Genomic DNA, 24,816 nt, shown 5'->3' on the forward strand with positions numbered 1-24,816 from the left:
TGGTAGGCTTCTTCAGAAGGTCAGAGGGCATGGGATTCGGGGAGGCTTGGCTGTGTGGATTCAGAATTGGCTTGCCTGTAGAAAGCAGAGGGTTGTGGTGGAGGGAGTGCATTCGGATTGGAGGGCTGTGACTAGCAGTGTCCCACACGGATCGGTTCTGGGACCTCTACTTTTTGTGATATTTATTAATGACTTGGATGAGGGGGTAGAAGGGTGAGTTAGCAAGTTTGTAGATGACACAAAGGTCAGTGGTGTTGTGGATAGTGTGGAGGACTGTTGAAGCTTGCAGAGGGATATTGATAGGATGCAGAGCTGGGCTGAGAGGTGGCAGATGGAGTTCAATCTGGAGAAGTGTGAGGTGGTACACTTTGGAAGGACAAACTCCAAGGCGGAGTACAAGGTTAATGGCAAGATTCTAGGTAGTGTGGAGGAACAGAGGGATCTGGGGGTTCATATCCACAGATCCCTGAAAGTTGCCTCACAGGTGGATAGGTTAGCTAAGAAAGCTTATGGGATGTTAGCTTTCATAAGTTGTGGGATCGAGTTTAAGAGCCGCAAGGTAATGATGCAGCTCTACAAAACTCTGGTTGGACCACACTTGGAGTACTGTGTCCAGTTCTGGTTGCCTCATTATAGGAAGGATGTGGAAGCATTGGAAAGGGTGTAGAGGAGATTTACCAGGATGCTGCCTGGATTGGAGAGTATGGATTATGAGGAGAGAGTAAGGGAGCTAGGGTTTTACTCTTTGGAGAGAAGGAGGATGAGGGGAGACATGATAGAGGTATACAAAATAGTAAGAGGAATAGATAGAGTAGACAGCCAATGTCTCTTTCCCAGGGCACCGGTGCTCAATACAAGAGGGCATGGCTTTAAAGTAATGGGTGGGAAGTTCAAGGGAGATATCAGAGGGAGGTTTTTTCACCCAGAGAGTGGTTTGTGCATGGAATGCGCTGCCTGGGGTAGTGGTGGAGGCTGATACATTGGTCAAGTTCAACAAATTATTAGGTAAGCATATGGAGGAATTTAAAATGGGGGGATATGTGGGAGGAAGGGGTCAGATAGTCTTAGGCGTGGTTTAAAGGTCGGCACAACATGGTGGGCCGAAGGGCCTGTATTGTGCTGTATAGTTCTATGGTCCCTTCTTTCCAGGGAGTAGGGCTTTGTTTGGACTAGCAGTCAAAATGAAATAATTAAGATTTTGTTACTTCATCTTAATAAATCAAACAATTGCCTCACTACCAGCATATTTTGTCTTTCCACGAGTGGCCTTTGGGGAGAAGAGTTGCTGAGCATGACATTGAGAGTACACAATTCCCTACTTAAAAGGGAAACAAAGGTTGTGAGTCTCTGCCTCAGCAATAAGCAGAATTAAATTAATTATTTTGGCTTGATATCAATGGTGTGATAATACCATTGCACGACATGTTGCAAGAATTAATGATTTACTTTTTGCTGCTTTTGTGTTTGTTTCTATCCCTGTTTTGTGGGATTAATTAACAACACAGCTAGAAATAAATTGCCCTGCTGGCAACAATCATGATACAGTTCTTAGTGATTTGTTATGGCACCAAAATTAATAGGGCCAGTGGGACAACCTGACCTTTCCTTTCTGTATTATTTAACAGGGGTGGGGGAATGGCCACCTCCGCATAGAAGTGGTTATACTTTCTTGCCTGCCCCATTATACATCTTTCCCTAGTCTCGGCCAGTGTTCCTCTGACACCAGCTTTAAGCCGGTGCATCAGATCTCAAAGGTTAACTTGTTCCTACGCTGAAAGGGAATTTTCAACTATTTCCATGGTATAACATTAGAGGCCATTTTTATGGGGACGTGACTGCAATCTAGTATTCTGCACTCTTAACACCTTCCTACTCCAATGTCACATGCCTATTGCTGTCTCGATGTATTAACACCAGAATTTCTTGAAGGAAGTAATTTTTTGTGTGAGTAAATGCAGCAGGTGTTGCAATCAGTGCCCAGAATGTACTGTACTCAAAGCAAGCTCTCTGAGTATAGGTTATCTCTTGTACATTGTCATTATCTTCAGCCAGTGGGGCCTACACAAGTTCAGTTTTGTACTTGGCTGCTATTTGCTAACTGCTGAGTTTGCATTGCATCTTGTTTGTAATATATAGAAATGATTTGGACCAGAATGTTGCTGGTATGATTAGCAAGTTTGCAGATGACATCAAAGTTGGTAGAATCCTAGCTCACGAAGAAGGTTATGTAAGGACACTGCAGGATATAGATCAGCTGAAAATTTGGAGGAGTGGCAACTACAAAATATTGATTAGATCACACTTGTGGTATTGTGTACAGTTCTGGATGCTGCACTGCAGGAAAGATGTAGGAGCAATAGAGAGTGAAGAAGAGCTTCACCAGGATGTTGCCTAGAATGGAGGGCTGTAGTTATAGAACATTACAGCACAGTACAGGCCCTTTGGCCTACAATGTTGTGCTGACATTTTATCCCGCTGTAAGATCTATCGAACCCTTCCCTCCCACATAGCCCTCCATTTCTCTATCATTCATGTGTGTACCTAAGAGTCTCTTAAATGTCCCTAATGAATCTGCCTCCACAACCTCTACCAGCAGTGCATTCCACGCACCCACCACTCTCTGTGTTTAAAAAAAACTTTCCCCTGACATCCCCCTTGTATCTTCCTCCAATCACCTTAAAATTATGTCCCCTCGTGTTGGCCATTGTTGTCCTGGGAAGAAGTCTCTGACTGTCCATGCAATCTATGCCTCTTATCTTGTACACCTCTATCAAGTCACCTGTTATCCTCCTCCTCTCCAAAGAGAAAAGCCCTAACTTACTCAACTTATCCTCATAAGACATGCTCTCCAATCCAGGCAGCATCCTGGTAAATCTACTCTGCACCCTCTCTAAAGCTTCCACATCCTTCCTGTAATGAGGTGACCAGAACTGAACACAATACTCCAAGTGTGGTCTAACCAGAGCTTTACAGAGCTGCAACATTACCTCGTGGCTCTTGAACTCATTACCCCGACTAATGAAGGCCAACACACCATACACCTTCTTAACAGCCCTATTGACCTGCGCAGCAACCTTGAGGGATCTATGGACGTGGACCCCCAAGATCCCTCTGTTCCTCCACACTGCTAAGAGTCTTGCCGTTAACCTTGTATTCTGCCTTCAAATTCGATCTCCTGAAGTGTATCACTTCACACTTTTCTGGGTTGAACTCCATCTGCCATTTCTCTGCCCAGGTCTGCATCCTATCAATGTCCTGTTGTAATCTACAGCAACCTTCTACACTATCCACAACACCACCAACCTTTGTATCATCAGCAAACTTACTAACCCACCCGTCCACATTCTCATCCAAATCATTTATAAAAATAACAAAGAGCAGGGGTCCCAGAACAGATCCCTGTGGAAGACCACTGGTCACCAACCTCCAGGCAGAATACGCTCCATCTACCACCACACTCTATCTTCTATGAGCGAGCCAATTCTGAATCCACACAGACAAGTTTCCCTGGATCCCATGTCTCCTGACTTTCTGAATGAGCCTTCCATGAGGAACCTTATCAAACACCTTACTAAAATCCATGTGCACCACATTCACTCCTGTACCTTCATCAATGTGCTTTGTCACATCCTCAAAGAATTCAGTCAGGCTCGTGAGACACAACCTGCCCCTCACAAAGCCATGCTGACTGTCCCTAATCAGCCTATGCTTTTCCAAATGCCCATAAATCCTACCTCTAAGAATCTTCTCCAGTAATTTGCCCACCACTGAAGTAAGACTCGCTGGTCTGTAATTCCCAGGGTTATCCCTACTCCCTTAAACAAAGGAAATACATTTGTGACCCTCCAATCATCTGGCACTACTCCTGTGGCCAGTGAGGACACGAAGATCATCGCCAAAGGCATAGCAATCTCTTCCCTCGCTTCCCATAATAACCTTGGATATATCTCATCCAGCCCCAGTGACTTATCTACCCTAATGTTTTTCAAAATTTCCAGCACATCCTTTCTCCTCGCTTCGACATGCCCTAGCGTATCAGCCTGTCGTACACCATCCTCAAACATTGAGGTTTCTCTCTTTCTGGTGAATACTGAAGCAAAGTATTCATTAAAGACCTCCCCTACCTCTTCCGACTCCAGGCACATGGTTCCTCTTTTATCCCTATCCTCACTCTAGTCATCCTCCTATTCTTCACATACATGTAGAATGCCCTGGGGTTTTCCTTGATCCTACTCACCAAGAACTTCTCATGCCCCCTTCTAACTCTCCTAAGTCCATTCTTAAGCTCCCTCCTGGCTACCTTGTAACTCTCCAGAGCCCTGTCTGATCCATGGTTTCTAAACCTTAGGTAAGCTTCTTTCTTCCTCTTGGCAAGATATTCTACATCTAGTGTCAACCACAGTTCCTTCACTCTACCATCCTTACCCTGCCTCAATGAGACAAACCTATCCAGAACCCCATTGCAAGTACTCCCTAAACAACATCCACGTTTCTGCTGTGCATTTCCCCAAAAACATCTGTTCCCAATTTACGCTCCTAAGTTTCTGCCTAATGGCATCATAATTCCCCTTCCCCCAGTTAAATACTTTCCCATATCGTCTGTTCCTATCCTTCTCTAAGGCTATGGTAAAGGTCAAGTAGTTATGGTCACTAGCTCCAAAATGCTCTCCCACCGAGAGATCTGAAACCTGATCAGGCTCATTGCTGAGTACCAGGTCCAGTATGGCGCCTCCTCTAGTTGGCCTATCCACATACTGTGTCAGGAATCCTTCCTGGACACACCTAACAAACTCTGCCCATCTATCCCCTTTACACTAAGGAGGTGTGAATCGATATTTAGAAAGTTGAAATCAACCATGACAACAACCCTGTTATTTTTGCACCCCTCCAAAATCTGCCTCCTGATCTGATAAGGAGAGATTGGATAGACTGGGTTTGTTCTCACTGAAATGTAGAAGGCTGAGGGATGACCTTCTAGAGGTTTATAAAATTGAGGGGCATAGATAATCAGAATCTTTTTCTTAGGGCAGGTGAGTCTAGAACTAGAGGGCACAGTTTTAAGGTGAGGGGGAGAAATTTAAAGGAGATCTTGAGGGGTAAGTTTTTCCACACAGAGGGTGGTGAATATCTGGAACAGGCTTCCGGAGGAGGTGGAGATGCGATTACAACGTTTAGGTATTTGAACACTTGCATAGGAAAGTGTAGAGGGGTACAGACTTAATGTGGGCAGATGGGGTTAGCATAGCTGAGCTGGGCCAGAATGGCCCATTTCTGTGCTCTATGATTTTTTTTATGCCAAATATCCCAAACATTCGTTTATGCCCTCTTTTGATATTATGGAATTCATTTGAATAAGATTTGCCTGTTATAGACATATCTATTGACAAGTAACCATATATTATTGGTTTAGCATATTTAATCCTCCACCAGTTAATCATTGGTTGATTGTGATGTGGTGGGAGAATGATCAAATGCCCCAGATTGGAGCATATTGTGGGAACAATTTTACTTGAAATGCTTTTGACACTTGGAATTATCATTAAAGTGCTGTTCCTATACATCAAGAAATGGATGCACTATATTGCCATTGTGTGGTGAGCCAATGCCAGTTTTGGTTGTGTGCACTAATGTAAACGTCATAAGTGCTCATGGAAAATGTGGCACCGGGATCTGTAGTGGGTCTAAGGAGGAACAGCACTTGATGGCATGATCCTGGTTTGGGATTGGGGGGTTGACGTTCTGGGATTGGGGGGTTGACATTCTGTTATTGGCGAGGTTGGAGATTGCTGGTGTTGGGATTAGAGGCCTGAAGGTCTGTGGCCTTTGGCCAATTGGGAGACCAGGAGAGGTTGGGGTATGGGATGAGACATGAAGGATAAAAGTTTAGACAGTGGATTCTGGTCAGACATTGGACTTCAAGGATCTTGTCATCACAGGAGTGTCTGTGGATGCTTTCTTGGAGAATATGGTCTAATGTTCTCCTGTAATGATCCAAACAGAATGTTGCATAGCCAGTGATGAAAGTTGTTTGGAGTCTGATGTGGAAATTGCAACTTGCACTAGGAAGAACCTGGCTGAATTTCCAAAGCAACATGAAACAAACTAAAAGTGTTCATGAACCCACTTCTCTTGGTTCATACATATTCAGTCATGCTGTAATGAAACAAACAATGTCATCGAATCTAATTTCTAGACCCATCATTTAAATAACTTGTTAATGGCTTGAGAAGAAAAGCCTGAAAACTTCCCAGGTATCTTGTGCTTATGGACAGTTATGTGTCTGGGTGCATTCAGACATTTATATGTCCTGTTTCACTTCGTTACTTTGCCCCTCTTCATTCTAAGCATATACTTAACCTCAACACATTGTTGCCAGCTTGCATCTACAGTTATATTGTGAAGGTTGTGCAACTATTGAAGTTTTATCAGACCAATTGATAACATTTATAGCTATTTCATTATAACGGGTTGATGTGTTACTTAGGCCTCCACATATAGTAATTTAACTCCCATCAGTTCGCTTCTAATTTTCTATTGTAATAATGAAAAACCCTTGTTTAAGTGAAATAGGTGTAGATTGTAATTTTCCTAAGGTATTTAAATATTTCAAAATGTGTGTAATGATGATGCTAGTGTTCTCTGTTATTATTTTTTGCATTGCCACTCTGATAAAGAATTATAAAGTTTGGAACTTTTTGTAGGAAAATTATATGGAAGAGGTTCCACTGACGACAAAGGACCAGTGTTGGCATGGCTGAATTGTATTGAAGCTCTTCAAAAACTAAATCAGGTAATAAGGTTTATCTTTAGTGCTTGGCTCTTGGTGTGCTGTAATTCCTTATCTCTGGAAGGCAAAGACCAGTTAAAAGATTTGTGCTTACAATAGCCTTTCCTTGCCATTACTAAAGCAGTAAATTCTACTGGTGGCAAAATATGACTTTGACCTGTTTGTAGGAAATTCCAGTTAATATCAAGTTCTGCTTGGAAGGAATGGAGGAGACTGGGTCAGAAGGTCTTGATGACCTGGTGTTTGGCCGCAAGGACACATTCTTCAAGGGTGTGGATTTCGTCTGCATTTCTGATAACAACTGGCTGGGCAGGAAGAAACCCTGTATAACGTATGGTCTCCGAGGCATCGCCTTCTTCTTAGTGGAGGTACATTTTTCAATTTCTCCATTTTCTTTTTGCTTCACATATGTTATGAATGTGCCAGCAGTTTTATATTGTCCTTCAGCTGTTTAGTCATTAACTACCGGCTTATTCAGAGTTGCTTCAAAAAGATTGCTGCAATATTTAAATTCCATGTGCAGTATCTGGTTTGAACATTTTAAATTTCTAAACCAGAAAATGTTGGAAATCCTCGGGTCAGGCAGCATCTGTGAAGAGACAGAGGAAAGTAACGTTTCAGATTGATGTCTTCATCAGATTTAGAAACTGGAAATTTGAGTTTCTGAGCAAGTACACAGGAAAAAAAGGGGCAAGGGAAAAAAGCAAAGAAATGGTCTGAGATGGGGCAGAGATGTTAATAGAGCAAAACAAATGAACAACTAAAGAAACAAAAGTTGGTCCAGAGCAAGTCTGTTTTTGCTTTTTGAAGATGTTTAATATCTGGAGCATTTTGGCTTGTATTTTTGATTCTGCAATAGTGATGATCTTTACTGATTGTAACCATGTTATCTGTACCTTGTACATCAAAGTACAGTTTTTTACCAATTACCCTCCTGTTCAACTGGATATTTTTGCAATAATCTAATAAATGAATGTGTTCCCTAGATTGCGGAAGGTTCCATTAGGTTTCAAAATAGCAAATGTGACTCCTTTATTCAAAAAGGGAGGGTGACAGAAAGCAGGAAGCTGCAGGTCAGTAAGCTTAATTTTGGGTGTGAATTTACCAATGTCCTATACAAATGAAACAAAACCTACTTGGTTTTACAGTTAAAATTCCTCAGTAATAAATGATAATGTTGTTAGCTTTTCCAACTAATTGCAGTATCTCAACAGTAGCTTTTTTTATTTGAATCATTGACTAGATCCCTCTGCACCTCAGGGCTCTGCAATCCCTTATCATCAGGGAAAATATTAGAAGCCATTTAAAGATGTTGTAACAGGGCATGTAGAAAAATTCAAGAAGTAATGTGCTGTGGATTAGGAGAACCAGTGGATGTACTAAGATTTCCAGGAGACATTTGATGATAAGGTGCATCAAAGATATTTTACAAAATAAAAGCTCGTACTGCAGTAGGGAGAATATCGGGTGGTTAACAGGAAATGGAGAATAAGCATAAGTTGGTACTTCCCTGATTTGTCGAGATGTAATGATTGGTGTGCCACAGGGATTAGTGCTGGGGCCTCGGCTTTTTACAGTTTATATAAATGATTTGGATAAAGTTACCAAAGGTATAGTTGCTAAGTTTGCTGATGACACAAACTAGGCAGGAAAAAAATTATGAAGACCTAAGGAGGCTAGAAAGCGATATAGATAGGTTAAGTGAGTGGGCAAAAGTCTTCCAATTAAAATGTGGGGAAAATATGAAATTGTTCATTTTGATGGGAAAAATAAAGTACATTCACCAAATGATGAGGGATTGCAGAGTTCTGAGATGTAGAGAGATCTGGGTGTTCTAGTGCATGATTTAAAAAAAAAGCTGCTATTCTGATACTGCAATTGATTGGATAGGCTAACAACGTTATTACTTATTGCTGAGGAATTTTAAATGCAAAACTAAGGAGGTCTTGTTTCATTTGTATAGGACATTGGTAAATTCACACCTGGAGAACTGAGTACAGTATTAGTTTCCTTATTTACAGAAAGATGTTACTGCATTGGAAGCAGTTTGGAGGTGGTTTACAAGACTTAATACCTGTAATGGGCAGGTTGAATCCTGAGGAAAAAGTTGGACCTGCTAGGCTTTTATCTCCCTGGAGTTTTGAGAGGCGAGTTGATTCAAGTAGAAGATATTAAGGAATCTTGATAAAGTTAATTTGGAGAGGATATTTCTTCTTGCGAGAGAATCTAGAACTAGGTATTGCTGTCTAAAAATAAAAGTTTGTCCATTAAAGGCAGAGATGAACTTTTTTTTCTCTCTGGGGATCATGAGTCTCTGGAACTCTTTACCTTGAAAGGTAGAAGCATCGTTCTTTGAATATTTTTGAGGCAGCCATCGATACACTTTAAGTGAAAGGTTACTGTTGGGTAGACAAGAATGTCCCATTGAAGCTATAATTGTATTGATCATGGTCTCATTGAATGACAGAGCAGACTTGAAGGATTAACCGAATGGCCACCTTCTGCTCCACGTTTCTGTGAAATTGTTATACAAAAGTAACGTGTCAAAAGTTAACATGTCATGGTTCCAACATCTAGGTTGAATGTGCCAATAGGGATCTGCACTCTGGTATCTTTGGTGGTACAGTGCACGAAGCAATGACTGACCTGATTTATTTACTGGGTAAGAGCTCAACATTCACTCCTAGATTGTAGTGGTTGGACTGATAGTAGTTAATTCAATTCTGTAATTAATGGAGCATATCTTTTAAATGAAAAGTAAAGGGCTCAAAGTAAGTTATGCCAGCTATGAGTTAAAGAACCTATTTTCCTGAAATGCACTTCAAAAATGTATACTTAAAACAATCTTTCCATTATATTTCCATATACAAAGAGGATGTTGCCATTATTTCATTGGTGAGGAAGGAAACGTCAAGCATACTGTGCTTTAAGAAAATTGCTGTGATCGATTAACATGCAATACCTCATCTGGGACTGCATTCTTTATTTCCTGCCATTCACTGCTGATGTATACAATGCGTCAGATTTAAAATTAATTGCATGGAGAGGCTTTGTTCCGTATAATCATTAACAACATTGGTTGTAAAGCAGTAGAAGTATGGAGGATTTGGGAGACAAGGAGTTAGAGTATTTTACAACCAATAATGATAAAGTTTGCTATTGCAATGAAGCAGCTAGAGTGTGCACAAAAAGCTCTTAGAAAGAATGTGGTACTGATTGGGAGATAAATATTGACCAAGAAGCAAGTAGTTTGGACTTGGTCTTTTATAAGTTAATAAAGCTCCTGACTTCGACTGAAGTAGCACATTTGTAAGAGACCCTGCCACCTTCGGTGGAACCAAAACTGGAATCTTTCAAGTTGTGCATCGTCAGTCTAGCTTAACCACCTGTTAAGGAGAATGCAGGCGAGAATCAGAATCAGTTTATTATCACTGTCTTACATGATATGAAATTTGTTGTTTAGCAGCAGCAGTACAGTGCAAAGACATTAAAAACTATACATTACAAAATAAATGGTGCAAAAAAAAAAGGAACAATGAGGCAGTGTTCATGGACTGTTCAGAAATCTGATGGCAGAGAGGAAGAAACTGTTTCTGAATCGTTGAGTGCGGGTCTTCAGGCTCCTATACCTCCTCCCCGATGGTAGTAATAAGAAGAATGCCTGTCTGGGATGGTGAGGGTCATTAGTGATGGATGCTGCTGCCTTGAGGTACTGCCTCAAAGATATCCTCGACGGTGGGGAGGGTTGTGCCTGTGATAGAGCTGGCTTAGTCTACAACATTGGAGCCTCCATATCAGGCTGTGATACAACCAGTCAGAATGCTCTCCACCGTACATCTATAGAAATTTGCAAGAGTCTTTGGTGACATACCAAGTCTCCTCAAACTCCTAATGAGGAAGGCACGCCAATCTACTTCATGATTGCATCAATGAAGGAGGTGTTTATGTGATTTCCTGCTGTTTGTATAGACATTGTTCCTTTGTAGTCAGCAGTCTTACCTAAATCTCTTTTCTAATTAGGCAAATTGGTGGACAGAAAGGGAAAGATCCTTGTTCCTGGTATTTATGAATCAGTGGCACCACTTACAGAGGAGGAAAAGAATTTGTATGACAAAATAGACTTTGATATTGAAGAGTACTGCAAGGATGTGGGCACCTGTCAGCTGTTGCACAGCACAGAGGTATGTTTAAATATAACCAAACGTTTGATTCTGTGGATGGTCATGATAATGCAAGCGTAACAGCCCTTTTCCTGACAATCTTTTGGAATTGCATCTTTGTTCTCTTTATGTGAATCAGTAGATTAAGAATTTGACAGTAACTAAAATTCCAATTATTATACAGTTGTACGTACCCATAATTGTACTATTTAAACCTGTTCATATTGGTTTGGATTTTGCATTTAGCGGTGAGCAACACACCATTCATTACTCTTGCACTTTTCAGTTTTGTTGGGGGAGACTTTCATTGATATTTGTAATTAATTATTAGTGATCCACTTCTGTGCAGCACTCTCTCTGAGATATCGGGGCCTTTTCATGACAGTGAAAGTCATGATGTTTTCCCCTAACCAATCAGATTAAAAGATCTTCACTGAGAAACTGACTGGTTCAGATTCTTTATCTGAATTTAGAATATTTAATTCCAATTCTGATCATGTTGATAAAGCCAAATAAAGGGAAGAAGTGGTTTAAGAGCCTAGGAGATTAGTGCAAATGAAAATGTAAAAAAAAATTCTTTTTAACTTAAAATCCTGATTAATAATTAAAACTAATTTGGATTTTGACTAATAATTAAAATCTGATGGAATGAAAAAGTTAATTTTCAAACCTAGGGTTTGGTGGCAGTACTTGGACATACAATGTCCTTTTTTAAAAAAAGTCATTTGCATTTGAATGGTGAAATGCTTTTTCTACTTTGTAAGTAAGCACTGCAACTTCACACCTTTTCTGCTTGAATGCTGAACCTCTCTCTAGCTGGTGGTATAGTGGAACTTCTAATGGAGCTCCCTGAAGATTGCAGCACAGGTGGATAGGATAGTGAAGAAGGCTTTTGGTTTGTTTGCCTTCATATTGAGTATAAGAGTTGGGACATCCTGATGCAGCTGTACAAGATATTGTTTAAGTCATACTTGGAATATTATGTGCAGTTTACTACAGAGGAGATGTGGGAGCACGAGAAAGGGTGCAGAAGAGATGCACTAGGATGTTGCTTGGAATGGAGTCCTTTTGTTACAAAGAGATTGGATAGGCTGGGATTGTTCTCACTGGAGTGCAGGAGACTGAGGGGTGAACTTATAAAGGTTTATAAAGTTGAGGGGCATAGATGGGGTAGATAGTCACAATCTTTTTCCAAGGGTAGGGGAGTCTAAAACTGGAGGACATAGTTTTAAAGTGAGATAGGAAATATTGAAAGGAGATCTGAGGAGCTGGATTTTCACACAGAGGGTGGTGGGTATATGGACCAAGCTGCCAGAGGAAGTGGTAGAGGCAGGTACGATCACAGCATTTAAAAAGCATTTGGACAGGTACATGGACAGGAAAAACGTAGAGGGATATGGGCTAAATCAGAAAATGGGAATAGTATAGATAACCATCTCTGCATTCGTGGATGAGTTGAGCTGAAGGATCTGTTTCTACCGAACAAGATACAAATCGGTCATCTTCCTGATTTGTATTTTGAATGCTGGAGGAACTCAGCAGGTCAGGCAGTATCTATGGTGGGAAATGAACAGTTGACGTTTCAGGTTGAATCTCTTCATCTGGAGTCGAGCATCTGCAGTCTCTTGTGTCTCCAGGCTGTGAATCTTTTGATATGTCAGCTTGATGCTCAGTCAAGTTATGGTGAAAGACAGAATCAAATGTGTCTAATGTATATAAACTTCAATATTGGTGATCACTTGCACATTCTCTAATACATTGGTGTTCCCTTCAGTTAAGCTGTGTGAAAACAGTGATTTTTTTTTTTACTTTTGCTTCCAGGAACAAATTCTGATGCACCAATGGCGATATCCATCCTTGTCATTACATGGAATTGAGGGGGCCTTTGCTGGTACAGGAACTAAAACAGTCATTCCCAAGAATGTTAGTGGAAAATTTTCTATTCGACTAGTGCCCAACATGGATCCAAAAGTGGTTGAGAAGCAGGTATTGAGCTCTTCCTATAAAGCCAACAGATGTCTGTTTTACACTTGTCCAGTCACCTTGGACTTTTGCATATTTGTGTACCCTCCTTGCATCCTGTACACCATCATGCAATTACCTTTGATCTCATATCCTTCACCCAATCGTCTTGTACACTATACATGGACCCTATAAACTATCACAATAAATATTAAGCAAATATCTGGTACTTGTAGCTTGTGAGAAGCTGGCATGAATATGGGTGACTTTCCATTATGTTATGTGGTGATGAATGTAAAATTCTGTAATTTTATCCTTTTCATCAGTCTGATCACAATTTCAAAATTAACAACCTATGCTTAATGTTAACATTGTATTACTGAGTCCATGGGTGGCCTGCAGTGTATTTAGCAATGTAAACATCAGGCACAGGTTCAAATCCAGTTGAGAAGGGATCACAACCCTTCCTACATAAAACAAGATTCAACAACCTACTCCAAATTCCAGATGAAACATAGTAAAAGTCACACAAGTTGCCAATCTCATTCAAGAATAAGGAAGAGACTGGTTTAATCTGTGATTGGATGGAATTTTGCTCGGAATATGGCTCTGCTCCACTTGATGCAAGAGAAGAAGCAAAGTTATGTCGTACAGCACTGATGGCCCTTGCGTAACCAGTGCAGACAATAGAATATGACGGGAATAAGTTAAATATTACTAAAACAAAAACACAAAATGCTGGAAATATTCAGCAGGGCAGGCCACATCTGTGAGAATCAGTTAATATTTCAGGTTGAAGACCTTTCATCAGAACTGGGAGGCAGACAAAAGAAACTTGTTATGATGTGGGGGGAGGTGGAATGTCTTTAATAGGATAAAACTGGGGTGACCATTGGGATAAACTGTAAACAGGGTTATCTAGTCAGTGAAGGGGAACATAGACAAAAGGATGTTGACAAAAAATGTAGGAACTGTGAAATGCAGAGCAGGAAGACTTGTCCGGCAGGTCAGGATGGGCATGTCCTCCACTCCCAGAGGAAAAAATAAAGGTGGGGGGGGGGGGTGTGTGCATGAAAAGCAACAGATCAACTGAGCAATTATCACAGCAGACAGAAATCAAGTTACCCAAAATTGTAGAATTCAGTAGAAGGCTGCAACATACCCAGACGGAAGATGTGGTGCTGTTTCCAAAGCTTGTGTTAGGCCTTATTGTAACAGTAGAGGAGGCCACAGACTAAAAGATCAAAGTGGGAGTGTGATGGGGAATTAAAGTGGTAGGAAGCTCACTGTCGTCTCTGTGGACTGAATGCAGCTGATCTACAAAGCAATTCACCAATGTGTGTTTGGTTTCTCCAATGTAGCGGAGACCACGTTGTGAACACCTGGAAAGGCTGTCTGGGTGGTGGGAAGGGAAGAGGTGAAACGATAAGTTTTGCATTGCCTGTGGTTGCAAGTGAAAGTGCCATAAGAAGGGGGTTGTTTGGTGGAAATGGAAGATTGGACTAGGGAGCGTTCTCTGCGAAATGCAGAAAGTGGAGGGGAAGGCAACATGTGTCTGGTGATGGGATCTCTTTGAAGGTGGTGGAAATTGTGGAGAATGAACTGTTGAACGTGGAAACTGGTGGGGTTGAAGTCGAGGACCAGGAGAACTTTATCCTTGTTCTGTCCTGGAGGAGAGGGGATCAGAACAGGTGTGGGAAATTGATGATCGGCAGTCAAGGGGTTCATTAACAATGGCAGAGGGGAAGCCACAGTTCAGTAAGAAGGAAGACATTTCAGAGGTACTTGTACAGAAAGTCTCATTATGGGAACAAATACAACAAAGCTGTGGAGGGAGGATCTCCTGAGGAACTGAGGTCCATGATTGTGTGGGTTACCATGGCCTGATGTTTGATGGTGTGGTCGTGATCGAAGGAGAGGTACAAGTTAGAGCTGCTGTCTAGCCTCTGAGATAGAGGTCAGTTCACCAGACCACAACAGCGCCATCTTTGTCAGCAGCTTTGATGACTGAGACCTTTTATCAGACTGGGAAGGAGACAAAAGAATGACTGGAGCGCTACAAGTTCAGAAGGGGGTTGGTTACAGTGTGAGAGAGGGTTGGAAAAGTCAAATCGGTCAGTGTCACATCAGCAGTTAGCAATGAATAGATCGAGAGAGTAACTGGCCAGAGGGAGGTTTCCAGGTGGGTCGAGAGTACTGAAGATGGGTGAAAGGATCCACAGTTTAGGATGACAGTTCCTGGCCAAAGAATTGGTCATGAGGGCAGAGGCAGCAGAAGAAGAATTCAATATCACGTTGAGTTCAGAATTAATTGAGATGGGGACAAAGCTGAGGCCTCTGCTGAGGACTGATCATTCTGGATCAGAGGGGAGAAGATCAGAAGGGATGGTGAAAACATGGCAGGGAGTAGAACTGGGAGGAGAGATGGGGTCCAAGGAAAGAGAAGGGGGTGAAAGATCCAGAGGGATATTGGAATGCAAGAGTTGCTGGAGTTTGCAATCTTTTGATGTTTGAAGGGATGGAAAATATGCATCTATTACAGCACTGAATACAGTGAAGAATAAAGTGGAACTGCAGACCACGAAAGCTTTGAGTTAAACAGTACAACTTCTGTCAAACAATTTGGGAAGCTGTAAAGAGCAAGAAAAATGGGACAATAGCTTAAACCCAAAATTGGATTGTTAGAAATGTAATCCTTTTCATTCTAAATGTACAGCAGCAAAATAAGTATGTATAAATAACACTCTGTTACAATTGTTCTTGTGATAATACTAATGTAACTAACAATGCCAACAATAATTTAAAAACGAGTCAAAATGCACTTCCTTTCTTGTGTATCTAGACAGTGTTCTCTGATTATAAAAAGTTACCTGTATCAAATTTGGTTGCCAATTTACTCGTAGCTTTTTTATATAGCTCAAATTCAGAAAGATGTGAAATTTTAAAAACTGGGTAATTCTCTTCAATGCTGTATGTAATGGAAGGAATGAGCTTGTAATTATAAAGTACCTGGCATGTCTTCAGGATACCCCACAATGCATTCCGGCTGATGGATTACACTGGAAATGGAGTTGCTTTATGCACAGTTAGGTCACACAAACAGCAGCAGAGTGAATTGCTTGTATTGCTTAATGATGAATAACGGGCACAGCCGTTTTGAGTGAAACAATGGTGTTATTTGGTGAGTATGTTTTCTTCTTTTTCTCTTGTTAAATCTCACACAGAGTAACAAAGTGGGAACGGATTAATGCAGATTATCTTGGACAGCAAATCACAAAGGGATTATATATCTTTTGTATGTGTGAGATCCCACTTTTCTATCTCCTATCCACACTTTTTTCATTTGATTTTTGTTCTTTTTAGGTTGTGGATTACATCCAAAAGATATTTTCTGAGTATGGAAGCCCAAACAAAATGAAGGTGTTCATGAATCATGGTGCTAAGGCTTGGCTGTCAGACTATAACCACCCCCACTATAGAGCTGGCAGGGATGCAATAAAAACAGGTTGGTGAAAGGAACCTCATTTGGCAACTTACTCTATTGTTAGAGCAGTCATAAAAAGCTGGTATTTGCAAAGGCTCACATCCTGTAATTAAGGTTGTACAAATGTTCCTGTTGTTTTTTCCCTGAGGAAGGAGTTGGGGATTTAACTGCTAGAACATCTGCTATCTGAATGATGTCATTGCAGTTGCAATATTAATGCATTTTAATGAATATTTTCATGAATAAACCTTAGTACAACTACAGTGCACAAAGGCATGAAATTCATGACCAAGTGTTGCCTGAAAAATCAATAAACTGTTCTGTGTGGATTGTTAGTTTGTGCAAATGGACAAACGAAGAAGGTGGAATTGGTCACTCAGTCCTTCACAGCTGTTAGCCCATTCACCACTAAGATTGTGGCTGATCTGATTGTAACCTGGAATCCCCATCTCCTCCCCCCTTCCCCATGATTTTTTTCATCCCCTTGCTTATCAGGAATCTATCTACCTCTGTTATCTCTGTCTTAAAAATATTCAGAGACTTGGCAGTTTCTGCTGCCCTTTGAGGAAGAGTTCCTCTGGGTGGGTGGGGGGGGGGGGGGGGCTGCGGGGAATGGCAGCTGCTGTAGTCTATGAAACTATACCAAACTTCTGAAGTGAGTTTGATTCATCTTGACAATCTTCAAAATGTGAGATTACATATTTATAAAGTAACTTAATGGCCCAAGCTAATTAATTGAAAATTGATTTTCATCTTGCCAAAAATAAGTAATCACACCTTGTTGTGTTTGTGCGAAGAATCTGTGTTCACATTCTTCGCAAAAACACAACAATGTGTGTTGTATCAGAATGAAGATTCTGTAATTTTACAGCATATGGATGTCTGTGTTAATGCTCCAAATGTTGTGACTCTTCATCTAACTTTTTTTCCTTGTGCACTAAACTAGCTTCATCTCAAAACTATCTCTACTATAGGGCATTCCACGTTCTTCCTCTCTAGGTAGAGGTTTTCCCTTAAACATTGGATTCGTTATTGAATATCTTCTATTTATTGTCTTTAATATGGGTTCCCCCTCATTTAGCAACTTTTCTTCTCAAACCGGTCAAATCTTTCGGTTATGTGAAAAATTTTCTAATATTGTATCCACAACTAGGCATAGTTCTTCCCAACTATCATCCAACCAATATTCAATGCTTTTAAGAAGACTTCCCTGGCTTTTCAATTCTATTCTTCTGGAAGTGAACCCCAGTACTTGGTTTTGTTAATGGCATTATCATCCTGTACATTTGCTTTTATTTACAGTGTGAATCTGCCTCTAGATCCTTTGCTCATCTGCTATGTTTAAACTCTTATTTTGCAAGGAATATGCATCTCATTTTTCTTACCAAGATGCAGTATCTCATACTATGAAATTTATTCACCAATTACAGACCCATTCTTCACGTTCATTAACTTTCTTTGATACTGTCACATACTTTTCGTTGTGGACTTTGTCTCTCTCCCCAGATACTGTGGTGTAAATGTAAGCAATGTGAGTTATGATAGAGCTGTTGAACTGCTTTCCATGCCTACAGTGTGCCTGATTTACAGTGGAAATTTGACCCCCCCCCTGCCACCCCCCAACTTCCTCTGCAAAGTTTGCCATGCTTCCTAAAACTTGGATAGGAACCAATAATGGGATTTGATCATCCAATTTACATTATATATCTTGTTTTCTTTCTGTCTATTTCTTGGTGTTCTTTTTCATTTTTTTTGTCTACCATTCTTTCTACTCTTAAAGTTGTGGTACAAGTGCTACATTGATTCATGGCCCTAAATGTATTTGCCTTTATTTTGCTATGCCTTTTCTATACTTCAACTGTGCTCTTCACTTTCTACCTTTTTTACTGCATTTCCTGTACCAAGAGTATCAACATTTTTGTTTTACCCTGAGACCTTATCTGTTTCCGTACCATAAGCGAATGAAGGGGAAGTCGCAGGTTATTGGTTCGTGGGAAAGTTGTGAAAAGAGTGTATTTGCAATGAACAGTGACTCCTTGTGGCACCAGATATTGCCTACATTGATTCCCAGGACTAATCTGGCATGTTGATAGATATTTATAAAGTTGTGACTACCCCTTGGGTTAGTTATATAAGTGGCTATGTTCAGGTTTTTACAAAAATATTTAGCTGTGCTTCCTACATTTCAAGTCCAGATCTTGGGTGAATCTCCAGCAAAGTGATGTTCTGTGCCAAGAATGAAAAAATTTTCCACAGCTTTTGATCAAATGAAGCTGAGGAACTCCTAGGTGGATTGTGGAAACTGAGTAACTAACAGCTAATCAAGAATCCCACACTTTTTTCATACCAAAATATGGGACTGAAGAGAGTCAAAAACAGACTGGTTGAAACTGACCTTCAGCTGTAAAGTTGATGAGGTGGTTCTTATAAAATGTCATCTCATTATTGAAATGTGTTCTCATATCAAAGTGAAAAATTAGAGTATTACATTATGGATTTGAAATTGGTTTAATTTGCAGTGTTTTAAATGTACAATATGCAAAATGTTTTTTTGTAGTGTTTGGAGTTGAACCAGATATGATCAGAGAAGGTGGAAGCATCCCAATTACCTTGACATTACAGGAAGCTACGGGAAAAAGTGTTATGTTACTGCCAATTGGAGCAGCAGATGATGGCGCTCACTCCCAGAATGAGAAGATCAACCGGTAAGAGAACGTACTCTGGTTAAGATCGTTCTTGTAACAAATAAAATTAAACAGACTCATATGTTTTTAATTTGGTTGCGTAAATTGATTTTTAAAGGGACAGATTAATTTGTGGGGATGAATTGGATGATAGGTTGAGCGAGGTACTCTTTGGAGAGAAGGAGGATGAGAGGTGACTTCATGGAAGTGTACAAGATGATAAGAGGCATAGATCGAGTGGACAGTCAGAGACTTTTTCCCAAGGTGACAATGGCTGACATGAAGGGACATAATTTTAAGGTGATTGGAGGAAGGTATAAGGGTGATATCAGGGGTAAGTTTTTTTTTACACACAGAGCGGTGGGTGCATGGAACGCACTGCCGGCAGAGGTTGTGGGGTCAGATACATTAGGGACATTTAGGAGGCTCTTAGATAGATACATGAATGATAGGAAAAATAGGGGACTATGTGAGAGGGAAGGGTTAGATAGATCTTAGAGCAGGATAAAACGTCAGCACAACATTGTGGGCCAAAGGGCCTGTACTGTGCTAGTTTAAAAATATGCTCAATAAAATGAGCATTTTTCCCTCCAAAAGGGGGGAGTTGTATATAGTCCCTTCGCAAGCAATGTTTTATGCAGGGTGATTGACATCAAAGATGGCAAGAAGAATTGAGAACATTAAGTGAATGTCATATGGGTACATTTATAAGGAATTGAAAACAAATGGGATCATTATTGAAAATGTACAATTGCTGTCTGTATTTGGGCCTGGGAGTGGGACATGGGTGGATGGAGAATGGGAAATGATGATTTGAAATGAGCAAGATCAGGCTTTTCTCTGCTCCCTCCTTCCAACAGAGGGCAGTAAAATCCTGGTCCAGGACCTCGGTGCTTTCAAGAGGAACAATAAGGATGCAAAACCCCCTCAAACTATCACATAGGAATATTTTTTTTAAAAGTGCAGTCCATAATAGGAGTATTAAATCTATTTGAATTCAGATATTTTAACCTGATCCAGAACTTCCATTAACATTTTTCACTACAATTTAAAAGAACAATATTGCATCTATGTTGCATCATCTTCAATGTAAAACAATCCTCCAAGCAGTTGGCTGAGGAGTAATCAAAAAAAAGGATGCTTCTCAATTTGAGTGTTCAGTAAGGGGGTGCATCTTAAGGACGCAATGGAGGAGGACAGGTAGAAGAATTTAATATGAGAATTAATGTTTGCGGCCTGAGCGACTGAAGTCCAGGTTTGGGTTAAATGTAAAAGGGAAAGCATAAGTGATATAATTAGAGAGTTCGGGGAGTGGTATACGAGCCAGAGGGTGGGGAATGGGAGAAGTGAAGCATGAAGGACACTTGTGGCTTTTTAAATTATTATTGTTGTTGTTATTCCAACAGAGCCAACTATATTCAGGGTATCAAGGTGCTGGGTGCTTACTTCCATGAAATTTCTTGTTTGAAGTGACAACAGTTCTGGATTGATGAATTGTTGAAGTGCTTTGCAAAACTCTACATCCAAAAAGATTCACTTAATCATATACTGTACGGAGACATAATTAGAAACAATGATTTGTTGCTGAAGAAGGTAGATCGTGTAATTAAAATATAAATATTAAAGATATCAGCTTTGTTTCTTGATTGTAATGTAAATTTTGAATATGTATACTGTACAACCAATTCTGTTGAAGCATTCCTGTTAAAGTTGACCTCTACTGCCTGGAGAGTTGGTGAAAGCAGATTCTGCAATATATTCTGCAAAGGAATTGGATAAGTACTTGAAATGTAAAAAATTTGAAGGACTGTAGGGGTAGACTTCGACAAATTGGGTAGCCTCCTCCTAACCCTTTTATTCTGTGATTCAATAAAAATGGACGTGAATTGAAAATACATGAAAAATAAATGTGGTGGATTAAACTTGTGTTAATTAAAATTAGTAAATTTTTCAGCCTCTCATCAGAGGTAAAATGAATAAGGTGGCCCTTGGCAAAGGGAATTTACCACTTGAATCCAGGCCCACATGGAAGTGATTTCATGACAGTGCTGATCTTTTATTTCCTATGAAAACAGCCCGAAAAAAAGAGACACGAGATTCTGCAGATGCTGGAATCTGGAGCAACGCACAAAATGCTGGAGGAACTCAGCAGGTCTGGCAGTATCTGTGGAGGGAAATAAATAGTTGACGTTTGGGTCGAGACCCTTCATCAGGACTGGAAAGGAAGAGGGCAGAAGCCAGAATAAGAAGATTGGGGGAGGGGGAGGAGCACAGGCTGGCAGGTGATAGGTGAGTCCAGGTGAGGGGGGGGGAGAGAAGGTAGGTGGGTGGGGGAGGGGGGATGAAAGGGAGTGATGTGAGAAGCTGAGAGGTGACAGGTGGAAGAGGCAAAGGGCTGAAGAAGGAGTCCAGTAGGAGAGGGCAGTGGACCATGGAATAAAGGGAAGGAGGGTGGGGAAGGAGTGAGGGGGCCACAGTAATGAAGGAAGACAAAAGGGGTGGGGGGGGAGAGCAGAGGGGTTACTGGAAGTTAGAGAAATCAATATTGAGGCCGTCAGGTTATGAGGTGGGATATGAGGTGTTGTTCCTCCAACCTGCATCTGGCCTCAACGTGGCAGTAGAGGAGGCCATGGATAGACATGTCGGTATGGGAGCAGGATGTGGAATTGAAGTGGCTAGCCACCGGGAGATCCTTGCTTTTGCGGCAGACAGAGCAAAGTTGCTCGACGAAGCGGTCACCCAATCTGCGTCGGGACCACAGGTTTTATTTAAACTGAAATTGCTGTCTGGGTAACTACAAGTATGGCCTTATCTCAAGAATAAGAATGTATGTTTCAGCCAAATAGCCTGCACCTGAGGAATGCCCATACAGACTGCATATTGTAGGGCTGTTGGTAATCTTTAAAACCTAGCCTACGTTTTCTTAATGAAGTGAAAAAAGAGAAAATTGATTTTTTTTTTACTTTACTGACATTGTGTTACATAGAATGCAAAGATTGCCAAGTTTTACTAGCTTTTCTGCTCTTTTAGCACTTGGGTCATAAATTTTCATCTTTACTACTTACTTGTGTTGAGGAGTGTAAAGGAATAGTAATTTCTGACTGTAAGTCAAGTGAGGTAGCAGTAAGCAGTAATTTTCAGAGAGCAAACATTCTCTCTACATACAACCTGTCAAGACCCCTCAAGATCTTACATGTTTCATTCAACTCCCCTCTCACTCAATGAAACTCCAGCATACAAAAGCCAATACTGTGCAACCATTCTCTTAAGGCAACCAATTGATTCCAAGTAACAGCCTAGTGTACATCTTCTGATTTGCTTCCAATCTATTAACATCTTTCCTAATACAAGGAGATCAGTACAGTACACAGTACACCAGATGTGGTTTAAGCAATGCCCTATACAACAGTAGCATAACCTCCCTCCCTGCTTTCTATATTCAATTCCCCTAGCAGTAAACAGTAATATTCTGTTAGCTTTCCTTAATATTTGCAATACCTGCATACTGACATTGTTGGGATCTTGCACTTGGACATCCAGATTCCTCTGCAATCTCACACCATTTAGATAAATGCTTCTTTATAATGATTCTTTCCTGCCAAAATGGACAATTTCACATTATTGTACTTCATACACTCACTTTAATCTATGTATATCTTTTTGTAGCCTCTTATGTCCTCTTCACAACTTCATTTTCTGCCTATTTTTGTCATCAGTAAATTTAGCGACCATATAGTTGGTGCCTTCACCCAAGTCATTGATAGAAATTGTAAAAGGCGGAGGCCCCAACACCAATCTTCATTTCATCTCTGTTTCCTGCTAGCCAGTCAATCTTCTCCCTACACTAATATGTTACCTCTTCCACCATGAGCTTTTATTTTTTGCAATAACCTTTGATGCAACACCTTCTCAATGACTTTCAAAAATTCATGTGCAGTGCATTCACTGATTTCCCCTTTACTCATGTTATTTCTTCAAAGAGTTTGAGATTGAGGCCGTTTTTTATCCAGACTACCAAATTCCTTAATAATTTAAAAGCCACCTTACACCACTCTTGTGAAAAAGAGTCCCTGTGTGGCAGTTGCTACCACGGAATGAACACACGACGCTAGTCGTAGAGTTTCAGAACAAAACTGGTTTATTTTCCCGCCTCGTGCGGGCCTTTTAAGGGAGATTGTTCCCGCCCAATGCAACTGGCAATGACGTATATGCTACGTCATCGAGTCTTTCCCGCGTGTGGGTTCTCCCCATTGCTCGGGGAAGATGAAGGCCCGCCGCCATCTTGGGCCTCGCCGCTCCGACGCCGTGTAACCTGACTGCCAAGCCGGTTCGCTTGCCTGGTGAGTCGCTACACAACCCCCGTCCCCAGAACCGGCTATACAGTCCCCAAGGTCCGCGGGCTGTGCCAGCCACCGCTTAGGGGGTCGGCCTCTGCGTCGCGACGTTAAAACCTCGACCGGTTGTTGCAGATCTAAATGGGCTGGTTTGAGGCGGTCCGTCGTGAAAAGCCGTTCCCTGCCCCCAACGTCCAAAATAAAGGTGGATCCGTTATTCCTGATGACTCGGAACGGTCCCTCATATGGTCGTTGCAACGGCGCCCGAGGTGTGCCCCTGCAAACGAAAACAAACTTACAGTCTCGTAGTTCTTTGGGCTGACAGGATGGGGCTTGACCGTGCCGCGAGGTGGGGATCGGGGCCAAGTTGCGAGCTTGTCGCACAGTCTTTGTAGGACTGCTGGGGGTTGTTCCCCTTGGTCTTGAAAGGCAGGTATGAAATCCCCTGGGACAACTAGAGGTGCCCTGTACACAAGCTCAGCTGACAAAGCGCGGAGGTCTTCTTTGGGGGCAGTGCGTATGCCGAGCAGGGCCCAAAGCAGTTCGCCAACCCAGTTAGGACCCTTCAGGTGGGCCATCAAGGCTGATTTCAGATAGCAGTGAAAACATTCCATTAACCCGTTTGATTGAGGGTAGTAGGCTGTGGTGGTGTGCAGCTGTGTCCCCAGCATGTTTGCTAATGCAGACCAGAGGCTGGAGGTAAATTGTGTGCCTCTGTCTGAAGTGATGTGAGCTGGAACACCAAAACGCGAGATCCAAGTTGTGAGCAGCGCCCGGGTGCAGGAATCAGTCGTGATGTCAGATAGAGGGGTTGCCTCTGGCCACCTTGTGAACCGGTCCACGATGGTAAGGAGGTACCAAGCCCCTCTTGAAACCGGCAGAGGGCCTACAAGTTCGACGTGGATGTGGTCGAACCTTCTACTGGTAGGCTCGAATTGCTGTGGCGGAACCTTGGTGGGTCATTGGATTTTCGATGTCTGGCAGTGCTGACAGTTCCTGGCCCACTCTCTGACCTGTTTGCGCAGGCCATGCCAGATGAACTTGCTGGCGGCCAGCCGGACAGTGGATCTGATGGACGGGTGCACCAACCCATGTATCAAATCGAAAACATGTTTCTGCCAGGCTGCAGGAACTATAGGGCGGGGTTGACCTGTTGCGATGTCGCAAAGGAGGGTCTGCTGACCAGGACCAACCAAGAAATCTTGGAGCTGCAGGCCCGAGATTGCAGTTTTGTAGCTGGGCAGTTCGTCGTCGGCTTGCTGTGCGGCAGCAAGGGCCTTGTAGTCGATACCCAGGGACAAGCTGTGGATGGTTGGTCTGGAAAGTGCGTCAGCAACGACATTATCCTTCCCAGAGACATGTTGGACATCTGTTGTGAATTCGGAAATATAGGACAAATGTCTCT

At 41.6% G+C, this 24,816-nt stretch overlaps 1 protein-coding gene across 2 annotated transcripts in view; it reads left to right on the forward strand.

Annotated features, from left to right (window-relative positions):
* LOC127574230 (cytosolic non-specific dipeptidase-like) overlaps positions 1-20,995 on the forward strand; it is a 29,142-nt gene extending 8,147 nt beyond the window's left edge. The window contains exons 4-11 of one of the 2 annotated variants that reach the window (XM_052023050.1): positions 6,702-6,790; positions 6,955-7,155; positions 9,365-9,449; positions 10,808-10,968; positions 12,769-12,933; positions 16,273-16,414; positions 18,951-19,098; positions 20,484-20,995. In XM_052023050.1, coding sequence (XP_051879010.1) covers positions 6,702-6,790; positions 6,955-7,155; positions 9,365-9,449; positions 10,808-10,968; positions 12,769-12,933; positions 16,273-16,414; positions 18,951-19,098; positions 20,484-20,550 — 1,058 coding nt within the window. In that variant the 3' untranslated portion in view covers positions 20,551-20,995. The remainder of the gene's footprint in view (positions 1-6,701; positions 6,791-6,954; positions 7,156-9,364; positions 9,450-10,807; positions 10,969-12,768; positions 12,934-16,272; positions 16,415-18,950; positions 19,099-20,483) is intronic. The other variant, XM_052023051.1, reaches the window with a different exon arrangement.
* The last annotated feature ends 3,821 nt before the right edge of the window (positions 20,996-24,816 follow it).

The sequence above is a fragment of the Pristis pectinata genome, chromosome 9 (genome assembly GCF_009764475.1).
Source record: "Pristis pectinata isolate sPriPec2 chromosome 9, sPriPec2.1.pri, whole genome shotgun sequence".
In the NCBI taxonomy this organism is placed as follows: Eukaryota; Metazoa; Chordata; class Chondrichthyes; order Rhinopristiformes; family Pristidae; genus Pristis; species Pristis pectinata.